Consider the following 14,158-nt stretch of genomic DNA (forward strand, 5'->3'; position numbering starts at 1 on the left):
ATCAAAAACTACACTGAAACCACAGTAGGCGGTGGTGTTGAACTCTTCTGTCCTGCTATGTCATCAACCGGAGAGGAAGGAGGATGAGGAAGTGGCTGGAGAAGAGGACGGAGAAGAGGACTAGACTTGGAGATGTAGCTACCAACAGCAGTGCAACAGCAGCTGTCAGGCAGCTAGATATTAGTCATATTTGACAATGCGATGGGTAACTGCTGGGCATACTGTGTTGGGCTCTTCAGGAGAGAAGCCAACAGGATCCAGAGAGGAGGCGGGTAGGTGAAACATGGCTTTAGCTGGGCGAGCTAACTAACTAGCATCATCTAAACCAGCGTCTCCGGTCACTGCTAACGTTAGCTGGCAGTTGGTTTGCCGAGAGTGTGTCTGGTGGGACTTTTTGACAGCTCTGTGTATTAGCCCGTTTGGTACCCAAGAGATAAAGGCTGGTCAGTAAGATACTGCAAATGCTGTTGTGTGTCTGTGGGTCTCAGCCCACAGTCAGACGGTGCCAGCAGGAATCAAGACCCCACCCCTATTGTCAACAGTCTCTACATGGAGTTAGCTAGGTCTAATTAAAGGGGAGAACAACATCATGAAAGATACACCGAGCTAGAGCTGTTGAAGAGGTCTTTGACAATGATTGGAGACTAATAATTAGACGTCGTAGTTTATTCTTAATTTCAATCCTAATGCATACACGGGGTCTCAATTGTGTTTCTGGCGCTACTTCCAGGCAGTTATGTCACCAAATTCAAGGTTAATAATTGATGCTTTTAGTCTGACTTGACCCTGTGCTTTGTTAAGATTAGAGAAGGCTTGCTCTCGTCCAGCACCAAACTGTTTCCACACTCCCATCACTTCCACTTGTTTTATTATTGGAGCTGACAGATACAGCAGTAGTTATAAAATGTATTAGTCTGAGACCAACAATTTGGAAACCTCTTTATAAATTTGTATGTCCACTTTGCCTGCTCCCCCCTGTCATATTCTAACATTGTAAAATGACGGCCATCTTGATTAGAGTAATAAAATGTAGGTTTTGTTCCACACTACATGCAGTGAAATAAAAAGAATAGACAGTTTATTTTTGATGACATCAACATGAGGTTGAACATTTTAAAATCAATCAAGGAATGAATGAGCAAAGGGCATTAATATGCCACTAAAGCTGTTTCCTGCCAAAGGTTTCAGCCAAACGAGAGCAATAGACCTCTTTTCATTGGAGACTTCTTGACATGTCACTGCAGGAGAAAAAAAAAAAAAAAAAAAAAAAAACCCCCACACACCTGTGGTGGGGTTTTATTTTTTTAAAATCAATAATATTATAGCTGCATTTAATTTAGAAGAGCTTACTGTAAGGTCCTGGTATTGTGTACACTGACATCACTTACTGAGCCATTATTAATGTTTTACAAATATTTAAAAAAACAAAACTGAAGCATCACATTGACAAAGTGGTCAGACCCTTTACTAAGGGACTTAGTTGAAGCATCCTTGGTAGCTAGGGTATAATGCAACAAGCGTTGCACAACTGGATTTGGGGATTTTCTGCTGTTCTCTGCAGATCCTTTCAAACTGTCAGGTTGGATGGGGACAGTTAGTGGACAGCTATTTTCAGGTTTCTCCATAGACAGACAGTCTATAGGGGTCAACTCAGGACTCTAGCTGGGCCATTCATGGACCTTCACAGAGTTGTCCCCAAGCTGCACCTGTGTTGGCTTGGCTCTGTGCGTAGGGTCATTGTCCCGCTGGAAGGTGAACCTTCGACCCAGTCTGAGGTCCTGGACCAGGTTTTCATTAGAGATTTCTGTACTTTACTCTGTTCAGCTTTCCCCTCACCCCTGACCAGTCTGTCTCTGCCGCTGAAAAACATCCCCACAGCGTTGATGCTGCTACCACCTTGCTTCACCGTTGGGATGGTAATGGGCAGGTAATGAGCGGTGACTGGTTTTGGTTTCCTCCAGACATGACGCTTAGAAGTGAGTCCAAACGGTTCAATCTGGGTTTCATCAGACCAGAGAAATTTGTTTTCAAAGTCTGAGAGTCCTTTCGGTGTTTTTTTTAACCAAACTCCAAGCGGGTTTCTTGTCCCTCTCACTGAGGAGAGGCTTCCATCTGGCCATTCTACCATAAAGGCCAGATCGGTGGAGTGCTGCAGTGATGGTTGCCCTTCTGGATGTTTCTCCCATCTCCACACAGGGTCTTTGGAGCTCAGTTAGAGTGACCATCAGGTTGTTGGTCACCTCTCTTACCAAGGCCCCTCTCCCCCAATTGCTCAGGTGGCCAGTTCTAGGAAGAGTTCTGGTTGATCCAGAATCCCTCCATTGAAGGGTTATGGAGGCCACTGTGCCCTTTGGAACCTTCACCAGATTTGTGCCTTGATATAATCCTGTCTCTGAGCTTTACAGGCAGTTCCTTCGACCTCATGGCTTGGTTTTTGCTGTGATATATATTGTCAGCGGTGAGACCTTTTATATAGACAGGTGTGTGTCTTTCCAAATCATGTCCAATCAATTGAATTTACCACAGGTGGACTCCAATTAAGGTGTAGAAACATCTCAAAGATGATCAAGAGAAATGGGAGGCACCTAAGCTAAATTTCAAGTGTAAAGTAAAGGTTTTTACTTTTTACTAAATTTGCAAAAAATTCTAAAATCCTGTTTTTGCTTTGCCATTATGGGGTATTGAGTGTAGATTGATAAGGGGAAAAAATGAATTTAAATTATTTTAGCATAAGGCTGCAACACAACAAAATGTGAAATAAGTGAAGGTGTCTAAATACTTTCTGAATGCACTGTATATTCAGCAGCAGTTTTCTGCTAGGTGTAATTCAATGTTGATTAACCTTTTAAGGGATTTGATAGAATGGCACATTGGTCAATATACCTGCTTAGTTAGTTTAGTCTATAGACAAAAAAATCATCACTGTATATACAACAGATCACTGGCGTTTGATTTTGATGCTGACATTTGAGGATGTGTTTTGTTGTGTAAATTTAAGTAGTCAGATGTCTTTGTTAATAATGTGACCTCGACAGATGGAGTGGACATAAATGGATAGACTGCTCAAACACAATATTTTCATAGACCCATTTAATATGCATTATAGATAGGAAACCACTTTTAAAAATCAAACTTTGCTGTAGCCTATTGATGGACACGTTAGTTCCTTTCAAGATTTTTTTTTTTATCCAGTGTCCTCTAAACATACCTAAAGTAACAAAGGAACAGTAGTTCTTCTCATAAGAAGACAATACAAAATTTTTATTTCAATGGACATGTTTCCAAAAGCAGAGCAATCAAATAGGGGTCTCCGTTACATTTAATTATCCAACATTTTCTGATAAGAGGTTCTCCAGAATCTATGCTAATGCGAACAATTGAACACACACTACATGAAGTCGCAGTGGGCCACGAGTCTTATTTCCAGAAGAGAATTCATCAAAGGTTGTTATAGGTTGTATATAATATACAGTATATATGAACTGTTACAGATCATTACAGATTAATTCACTGTGCAGTGATTTTCATCTGTACATGGTCTTTGTCTCCATCACTTCCATACAAACAGGCAAAGTTGTTCAAAAATTAAAAACAAAAAAATTGGCATGAACACATTGGCCACGAACACATGAATAATTTTGATGTCTATGTCCTTTCCACAGCTACGAGATTTTTTACCAACAAGCCTACCTGTCAAAGATTGGGGGCATTCCTTCAACTGTAGCTACTCAATTAATCTCTTCCCCTAGATTTCCTCCTCTTGTCACAAGTTTATCTTTATGTCAGATGTATACAGCATAATCATCAAAAAACTCCTGCATGTAAAATGGCGAACAATAGTGGACAAGTGAGAGCTGTCGTCCACTGTCTATCTGAAATTAGAAGTGCCTTAACAGCTTTCAGTTTACTGTCAGTGTGTTCATGTTCTCTGAAATATTCTTACAGATCCAAATATTTCCGAAGCAGTACAACAGGAGAACATTATACGATAGAGGTATGAGTCGTACATTTACTACCACTGTTTTCTTTTTTTAATGAGGACTATTCAGTGTAATGTTATGTCTAATTGTGTCTTTTAATCTTGCAGTTTGAAAATCTGGTAGAGAGTGATGAGGTAAGTTTGATCATCTTTCTGATGATGATTATATTTAAGCGCTTTCACTACCTAAATAGGCTTAAGGAAAACATTGTTAGTGACTTTTTTCTCAACTCTATTATTGTTCTACTGCTTGGGACCCAATTACATTGTAAAAGACTGAGTAAGTGTTTTAATAGACATATAGTCTAATTAAACACTGCATTATGCTGGTAATCCCAAGATACTTTTTACTTTCAGACTTCCATCAGGCCATCCTCAAGATAGCCATTCTCCAGTGATGGATAAAAAGTGATGGGTGCACCCACTGCACACCCATCACTGTAATATGGCAGTCTTCCATTATTCCTTCCAAGGAGTAACTCGATTACTGTCTGCAGAGTCCCAGACTAGTAGCGCCTGAGTCAAACAGTAGAGCAGTGAAGATGCGTTTTACACTGGAATTCAATGCTATATGGTCACATCTTCTGTTTGTTGCGTTGCAGGGGGAGGGAGAGAGCCCGCAGCCCTGCCCGAGGTCAGAGGTCTTGTGACCAAAAAAATAATCCTGAGTATTCTTTGACAAAAGAAAACCTTTTAAAAGAATTTGGAAGAATGGTTTATCTTCAAGTTTATTTTTTTGTTCATTTATTAGGCCTATCAGTGAAGATGAGATCAAGAACCTCAGAGAACACTGCTACACTGCGATCTCAGACAAACAGATCCTGATAGACCAGAGGCTACAAGTGGAGGTAAGTAACAATTTAAAAAAGTATCTTTCGAGGGATCTGTGTTTGTTAGTTTAACAGCCCCCATTATTTCATTTTACGTTTTAAACCTGTTTTTGCTTATTTTTAATTTGCTGCATTGTTTTTTCTGTTTTGTAATTTTCTGTTCTGTGTTTTGTGTTTGTTTCATTTTGTTATTTCTGCTCAGTTAGAAGCACAAGAGGAGAAGTTAAGACTAGAAGAGGAGGCTAGAAATGCCGCCCAGCGTGAAGCCGCCAGGTTGGCACGTGAACGAAAAATGAAGGAGGTGAGGCGGCACTGAGCGCTCCCTTCTGCCAGTTTGACTTACTCCTTGGCTAAACAACTTCTCCTCTAACCTACTGGCCTTGTGCAGAGGCTTCCCAGCATTTCAAGTCCTCAACCTTCTGTGTCTTAAAGGACACTGATATTTTCTCTGTTCACTCTTTTTCTTGTGCTCATTACCCTGTCTTAGTTATCCAGTCAGGGAAATTGTTGTCTGTCTCAGTGCTTCATCTACCTGACAAACAATAATTGGCATTGTTAGCATTCTCAATCTTCCTTTAGACCAAAAATCAATAGGTTCCTCCTTGCTGCAGTGGAACAATTCTATATTAGCATTATAGTAGCAAGGCAAAAGATGTCACATTTATTGGGTATGTATATTTGGGTATGTCAGGATGTAATAATTTCCAGTAGATGATGCGTAATATAAAGCAAGGAAGAAAGTGCCAATAGACTAAGGGCTGGCAATGGACCTTATTCAGAAGTGCAAGCAGTCCTGACGTTTACTGACATTGTATTCCCTACCAAAAAAAAAAAAATCAGACACTGCTAGGATTGAGATTCCTTAATTGCTTTTCATGCCACATTCCACTGCTTCTTTGGTGTTGCTTTGTTTTGTTACCTCCGCCTAGGAGGTTATGTAATCACCCATGTCTGTTGGTTTGTTGGTTTGTTTGATTATCAGCAGGATTACACAAAAAGTACCAAACCAATTTGCACCGAACTTGGTGGAGGGATGGGGCAGGGACCAGGGAAGAACCCGTTACATTTTGGGGCAGATCCGGATCATTTGCTATGAATTTGAATATTTTCCTCTGAAGTCTGGTGTATGTTTTTTGACATTGGCCTTGGCAGAGGTGCTCGCTCTACTGAGCACATTTTGTAGATAAAGTCATTTGCTCACGTGTTTTCTTGATAGCACCAAAACTGTTTGTCTTTTTTTAATTAATATACTCTGTCTGTAATTTAATCATGGGAAGATATGACTTTTTTTCTTTTTTCTATTTTTTTTTTTTTTTTTAACTTAATCCATGGTTTTTTTGTTAGCAGCTGTCTGCCCAGAGGACAAGGGGGAAAGCAGATGGCTCTGGCAGTGAAACTCAGCAAAGAAAGTGAGTCCCTTAAGTTCATTAGACAACAGAATATTCGTTGAGCGGAAGATGAACTGCGGTCATGAGGTTCTGTATAGGTTTTAGTAGACATACTAAGTAGACAATAATCCTCGATATGTTTAAAGTTGCAATAAGTTGAGTCTTTCATCCACCTCAGTTGGTGACAGATGTAAAGAAATATTTGAAAACCAGAACTATCAGAGTCTGGCAAATCACAAATCTAACTATCAGCCCTTCAGATGTGTGATATTAGAATTTGTTGCTATTTGGCAGAGAGAATGTTTCTTTTTTTAAGCTCTCAACAGAAACATTGATTTAATGATGTGAGAACTCTGTGTGTTCTTAGAGTCACACAGTGTGTAGGCTAATTTTCACTGTGCCAGAAGGGAGCTGCGAGCTCACAAATCCTCATACTTTGCAGTGGTAATGAAAAGAGGCAGCATTAACAAAGCTGAGCACAGTATCAGCTTCCGTCTTCTGCAAACCTTAAGAACAGGATTAAGTCAAAGCCTTTAGTAGGAAGTTTTATTCAGGCTGACAAAGTTTTGGGACAGATGATTTTGTGTTGATTCATTATCGCCTGTTTCAGACAAACCACTGGGGAGGATTTCAATATCTACCTCCAGAATGTAAAGGCTCAGTCCGAGGCTTTCAGGAGCAACAGTGAGTGAACCTGCGAGCATTAATTAAATTAACTCTAATAATATACAGTCATATAACAATGGTGCTGATAAATAAACCATATTTTTTGTTTTTCAGTTGAGAGTATACAGCATTTCCATGAAAAGGTATAAGAGTTACATGCGCTCTGTTGTAATAATTGTCTCTTTGTTACCAGGACTTCCCTCTGACACAAATGTGGTGACTCCCAACACAGAGTACAGCTGGGACTTCACCACTAAGACCCGCTCCACCAATGATGACGGGACTTCACTGGACCTAGAGTGGGAGGATGAGGAAGGTGATACTTTAATTTTTGCTCATATTCTGAAGTTTTCTCTAGCCGAGCTGTTAATTTTCATGTTGAGTGTTGCCTTTAACTCCTCAGCTGCAAAGTTGATTTAAAAAAGAGAGACAGACAGAGAGAACATTTGGTAGGTCAAAAATGGCTGATCTATCAAACATTCATGTGACATTCTGTTAAGGGGTTCGATCGCATTGAGGGGCCAAGTTTAGACCTTTCTCTTCCAAAAATCCAGAGATCCATTTCCCAGCCAAGATTGATTCTTTTTTTTTCAGTGACACTACAGCAAAGAGGAGGCAGAAGAAGAACAGCAGGCCAATTTCTGAACAGCGATAACAACATATCGTATATGTATCCACCCCCCACAAAAGTGCAAATGTTCAAATAAAAGATGTGAAGCAAGTTAAGATCAGCAAAAACACATTCTAATCATAGGCATATTCAATACTGTAACACAAACCCCACACGGTTATTTGTATTATTATGCAACGCTCAAACGCTTCACAGGGCTGCTTCTATACTCTACAGCCCAGGGTACATTTGTATTTATTCCCCACTACAAAAACTACTGTTGTACCTGTGTTTCCTGTATTACACCCTAACAGATATATTTAGTCAACTCAGCTCAGTCACTCAATCAATCGTATATCTACATACTACTGGGATATGTCCTTTAAGTTAGGTTCCATAAAAGACATAAAAATACAATTAAGTGGGGTATGTTATGTTTTAAATTTGGTTTAAAAAGGCTTATGTAGGATCAGATTACATTGTGGCCCCGTCTGATCCACCAGATTATTGCCTGCAGAAGTTTTTGACTTAAGTGACTTCTGCTGTCCCTGCGTTGTAGGAATCAATCGAGCATTTCCAGCCTGGGAGAGGTCTCGGACGGAGGAGGACATCCTGCGCGCAGCCCTGAGGCCCAGCGGCAAGCAGATGAACAGCGGCCCAACCTCGGCCTCCGAGGACTCCAATGCCTTGGAGTGGGAGAATGATTTTGTGAGTAGTCACCCAGAAGATAATGCAAATACTGAATTTGAAGGGTTTGTTAATCCCGTCCTAGACACTCCCTCTGAGGATGCCTCGGACTGTGGCCTCAGGTTGGACAACCAGGACAGATAGTGTCCAGCACCAAAGGAGACGTTTGTCATGCCCTCTTCATGTCAAAGCTCACCAGCTTTTTGCCTCATGAAATGGAAATGTACTTACTTGTTCTTCAAATTCTGTAATATGAGACTCTGATGCTGCGGTAATATGTTGTGGATCTCTGCACTACAGAACATTGTAGTGACGTTTTTATCAAATACTAATTTTTCAGTGCCTTCATTTGCTAAATTCGCCAACCATTTTATGCATTGTAACTGACCGATTACATCCATTACCATTTGACACATTGTTTAGTAAGTGCACAGTGCCCAGGTGGTCGTACATAAACCAATATGCTGCCAAGTTACTCTGAACTGAAACTTTATCGTAAAAGCAGATTGCTGCTTTAGGAGCTGTGTATTAAATTCACCGATGGGAACATTTCACTGATTGTGGGGAGGGGAGTGATACAGAATCATTTAATACGGTACGCTTTTTAAATTCCATTGGGGGAATTTGTTCTCTCCGTTTGACCCTCCCTAACTGTTTAGCAGCAGTAAACAGCTGCAGAGGAATGCCTGGGGACCAAATGCAGTCCTGAGGCCAGCGCCTTGCTCAGTGCTAATGGCAAGAGTATTGCTACATGTACAGTCCTTGTTGAAATTATTGGCACCCCTGAATTTGAAGTATAGAATTTAGAACCAGTTTTGTAAAATCAAAATATTTTAATAAAATGCCCCAAGTTACTGAACAAAAACAACAACAAAAATGCTTTCATATAGTGAAATAATAATACAGACATAAAATGTATGCTTGACATGATTATTGGCACCTTTTGATGAATTTAAATTAGTTTAAATCAATTAAACAAATAAGACTCACCAGTGATTAATTTTCAGTGTTCACATGACCTGAATTAAGCAATGAATGATGGTTTTACAGCATGAATAGGGGCTGACTGTTTCTAGTTTCTTTTTCACAATGGTGAAGACAAGAGAGCTGTCTGAGAGCATCAGAAATTCTATCATCAAAAAACATAACAAATCCAAAGGCTACAAGTCAATCGCCAAAGATCATGAAATCCCTGTTTCAACAATTCGTAATGTTATCAAGAAGTTTCACAATCATAAAACTGTTAAGAGGCTTCCAGGACGTGGAGCCAAGAAGAAACTCAATGAGAGAAGTCTGTGAAGGTTGATGCAGATTTTGGAAGGCACAAGACATCTAAAGAGCTTCAGGCTGACCTGGAGCAATCTGGAGTGGTGGTTTCAGCCCGTACCGTACACCACACACTAAACCAAGTAGGGCTCCATGGGCGAAGGCCAAGGAGGACGTCACTAATGAAAGAAAGGCACGAAAAGGCAAGACTCATGTTTAAAAATAAAAAAAAAATAAAAAAAATTTTCATAGATAAGCTACAGTCTTTCTGGGATAATGTTCTATAGACAGATGAAACTAAAGTAGAGCTCTTTGGGGATGCAGTGCTTCAGTTTGTTTATTGGCGACGAAATGAAGCCCATCAGGAAAAGATCACCCTACCTACAGTAAAACATGGTGGAGGTTCCATTATGCTGTGAGCTGCTTTGCTTCCTCTGGTACTGGAGGCATTGAATGTATCAAAGGAATGATGAAATCAGAAGATTACCAAGGCATTTAGAGCAAAATGTGTTACCCAGTGTCAGAAAACTAGGTTTGAGGCGAAGGTAGGCAAAGCACACATCCAGCAGCACAAGAGAATGGTTGAAAGGGAAAAGATGGGCTGTTTTAAACTGGCCAGCAGTAAGTCCTGTCCTAAAACCCACTGAAAACCTTTGGAGAAGGCTGAAATCTGCCATTTCAAATAGGACTCCTGCAAACTTAGCTTGAACACACAGCATTGGAAGAGTGGCAGAAACTACCAGCAGACAGGTGCAAGAAGCTTCCAGATGGCTACAAGAAACATTTAGAGGCTGTCATTGTTGCCAAAGGTTTTACAACCAAATATTAGTGAAGGTTGCCAATAACTGTGGCTGGAGTACAGTTTGTGTCTGTATTATTTCACTATTATGCAAGTTTTGTTTTTTTTAATTTTCTTTTGTTCAGACACCTTGAACATTTTATTAAAATATTTTGATTGTACAAAATTGGTTAACTTGCATTTATTTACTTCAAATTCAGGGGTGCCAATAATTTCAACCAGGACTATATTTTGGGTTGGGAAGAAACCCACATAAGCACAAAAAACATCCAATCTGCCCTCGCTCCCTCACCTTTCTTTCAGTTTTGCCCCCCAGATTTATTAAGTTATTGCATGATGGCAAAAAAAAGGAACCCAATTTCATATTAAAGTTGCTGATGAAAAAGGTAAAACATCAGACTAAACTAGTTAATGAATCAGTATAATAATACAGGCACTGTTTCCAGATTTGAGCCTGGACCCAGGATTATTTCTTCAGCTGCTTAAATGTTCTTTTGAATCAAGGGTTGATTGCTCAGCCTATTTTGTGTATTTTTTTAAATAACAGCACCCTCAAACAAGGCATGCTGTTTGTGAAATGCTTTAAGTGCATGCACTCTCACAAGAAGGCTGTGCTCATTGAGCTGACATCAGCTGCGATCCTGAGCGAGTTTTTATACTGTTAGTCCTAATCTGGTACTGAAATACATATCCAATATGGGACCCATCAAATGAAAAACACAGTGTTACACTGTAACTGTAATTTGTGTATCTTCTGTTATTTTAATAGATCAACAAATTGGGTACCTAACGAAAGATTCATTTAACCAGGCTCAAAAACTACTTAAGTATTCGATTAAATGTGTCAGCCTCTCAGGGCTAACAGCTTCTTGTCGAGAAAAATAAAAATAAAGAAGGCCAAGCATGGAAACACCTTCACTTTCCTTTTGCAGTAATATGCTCAGTAGTAGTATAGTATGTTTCTAAATATACACACTTCCATTAGTCCATTAGTTAACATCTGACAACAGGAGACCTTTTTATAAAACAGCATCATGAAGCACATACAATGACTCATGTTCGCGGGCCCATTGGTCTATTGTAGAAACTCTGGGTTTTTAACTGGCCTTTTTCAAAGATCCCCAGCTTCAAAACTGCATTTTCCAGTCATTTTCTTCAACTGGTTCTCTGGTTAATTGAGATAACCAGGGTTCCCATAACAGCATATGGAATATGGAAATAAAAAATCCTCACATTTAAGAAGCTTCAATTACCAATATTTTGATAGCACTAATTCCTGCTGATATTCTACGTATCTGTCAAACGTCACATATCCAAACAGCTAGGGTAAAACAAAATGATTAAGATGGCAGTATGAGTAATTGCTCTAAAATACAGGGGAATAATGGTAAAATTTACAACATAGGTGGAATATAATAGGAGATAAACTTGCCCTAAACAAAAATCACTCTGTTTACAGGCTTCAAAAGGTGTGCTTGGTGTTTGGCATTTATTCAAGAGAAAAATCATCTTGGAGTTTTAATGAACATACATCTGATATGCTATGAAATCAATATCAGTTGCTCTTAGCTAAAGAGACATTCATCAGTCTTAGTCTGATTGTTGTTCACTGCTAACAATAAAAGCAATATTTTGTGGAGAATAAGATCTGAGATTGGATGCAAAAAGACAAATGTTACCAAACATGCAAACATGACTCTGTGGCCTAAACTTTGTCGTGTTCTAGTCTATGAGTGATCCAGTGCTGCTCTCCCAACAAATCTGCTTTATACATTATTTTAGTTCTTGTGCATTACATTTTTATACCCTGACAGTTGACCCATCACACACGGTAGAGCATGAGTTGGGACAATAGTGTTTCACATTGATTATTTAATGTGTTTGAATCAGAAGTAGCTGACAGATTGCACTCTAATGTGTAGATTTTTAATTTGGTTTCAGAAGACATTCACTGAAATGATTCACTTGTGTGAAGAGGAAACTGTGCACTACTGTTAAAATGTGTAGACAAGACACGGGCTCATTTGCAGAGATTTTACTTCGTAATATTTGAGTGTGTAAAAATAGTATTGTTTTTAAACACATTTCAGAATTTTGTTTTTGCTGTGATTACATAATCTCTGATTAATCACTGTAATTTTCTGGAAAAAAAAAAAATGAAAAAAAACAAACCAACAGTAACTTCACATTCCTTGTTACACTGAGCCTAAAAAAATAAAAAATAAAAAATAGTAAAATGTCTTGGGCATCACATGCATTCACTGTAATGACCTGTGTGAAAAGCACAGCTGGGGTTTGAGTGCTCATTTTTAAATTAGTTTCACACTGGCAGAATGTCTGAATTGCTCTGATAAACATACCTAAAGTATATGGCTCAAGGGCAAAACACTGAAGTAAAAGGCGATTTAAGAGAAGTACAGACGGCACCTAAGCCAGTTCAAAGTCACACTTACATTGCAATACAAATTACAAATATACGATAAGAAATTAAAAAGTGAATCCAAAGCTCTCTCTACTAAGAGCTTTGGAAAAGTCTAAAAAATACAAATTATGCCTTTTCAACTGTGAAGATGTTCTACGAAGGTAAACTGTCACTTTAACTAGAGGTACTATATGGATGTATCATAAGCCAACAGTTGGGGCTACCTCTAATTTTTGCACTGCACTGTGTGTGTTTCTTTGATTGTGATCTGTCATAGCTCACCACCACTGTGGGTCAGTGGCTTGAATCCCTTGAGAGGAGTCAATACTTAAAACCGACACTGTTTGTAATAGTGTAGGCTCATCCACCAAACCCTATTTACTGTACAGATCATCGTTTTTTATAAAAGTAGGTACCGGTAACTGGTTTCCCAAAGTCGTATGACTTAGACAAGGACAAACAACCAATAAACCTCCTTAATTGATGCTGAATGTATTCTGTCTCCTGCAACGCATACTGCACAATTGAAATTTTAGCTTTAGGGAACAAGCGTGTTATTTATTGCTTTCAGGTAAATCTAAACTGGTCGAGGTAACTGGCTGAAAAGTTACTAGCGAGAGCTGATTCAAGAATTTGACATAATTTTAAAATAATTAATGCGGCATTTCACAAAAAAAAAAACGGTCACAGTTCATGCAACACAGATTGATGTGAAAAGCGAAAGCAGGATTTTTTTAAAATCAGCTTTTCCTCTGAAACCTCTTAGACTCCTGGCGGAGCATTCTGTAGGTCTTCCACAGTGGTTCTCCCTCTGATTCAGTTTTGTAAAAAGTCGCCTTGTCTAGTTGCTTCGAGGTGTGGGGATTGGCGGTCAAACATCTGTGACATTTCTCAACACTAAATGTCCTTTTGCTGCTCTGTGTTTAAAATACAACAGTGATTCAACTTCCTGGCAGTTCATGAAAGTGTTACTCATCTGCTGTTCTGAACACTTTGTGCTCAGTGTAGCTTTCAGGTGAAAAATCCTCTGAATAAGAAGTGAAGTGTTTTATATCTGGTTTTTGAAGTAAGTAGAAGAAAAAACTACTTGTCGTTAACATGCTGTGATAGACGCCGTGGCAGTTCAGTCAAGAAAACAACAACACGTCAAACCACTCAAATTACATCAGTTTTTATTTGAAATGTGTCTCCTATCACCCACAGACACTGTGCAAATCAAACTTAACTTGATTGCTGATTATTTAACTGTTTGATCACCGGTCAATCAAACCAAGTGAACTGTGGGATGTGCGGTGAGTAAATACCTCACTGATGATGGCTCAACAACGAATATGACAAAGTGGAATACATACAAACCTACCAAAGCGTTTATTTCCTAATAAAGGTTACGAAATAATGATACTGACGGATTTCCTTTTTTTTTTGTGGAAAAAATGAATAGGAATGTGACAGACTACTCAATATGTCAATGTGAAGGAGTTTATTACTGTACATTTAAAAATGATGTTTTT

General features: G+C 39.1%; 1 protein-coding gene across 2 annotated transcripts; it reads left to right on the forward strand.

Annotated features, from left to right (window-relative positions):
* Positions 1–16: 16 nt before the first annotated feature.
* On the forward strand, positions 17–9,061 carry ap1ar (adaptor related protein complex 1 associated regulatory protein). 2 transcript variants are annotated; one of them, XM_040119905.1, is made up of 10 exons: positions 17–272; positions 3,946–3,994; positions 4,088–4,114; positions 4,582–4,613; positions 4,731–4,827; positions 5,012–5,110; positions 6,154–6,218; positions 6,808–6,881; positions 7,057–7,179; positions 8,033–9,061. In XM_040119905.1, the coding sequence occupies exons 1-10, from the start codon at positions 202–204 to the stop codon at positions 8,302–8,304; spliced, it is 909 nt and encodes a 302-aa protein (XP_039975839.1). In that variant the 5' UTR covers positions 17–201; the 3' UTR covers positions 8,305–9,061. The 2 variants fall into 2 exon arrangements, with proteins under 2 accessions (XP_039975839.1, XP_039975840.1); XM_040119906.1 differs by having other exon boundaries at positions 18–272; positions 6,157–6,218.
* Positions 9,062–14,158: the final 5,097 nt, after the last annotated feature.

This window comes from Xiphias gladius, chromosome 23 (genome assembly GCF_016859285.1).
Source record: "Xiphias gladius isolate SHS-SW01 ecotype Sanya breed wild chromosome 23, ASM1685928v1, whole genome shotgun sequence".
Lineage (NCBI taxonomy): Eukaryota > Metazoa > Chordata > Actinopteri > Istiophoriformes > Xiphiidae > Xiphias > Xiphias gladius.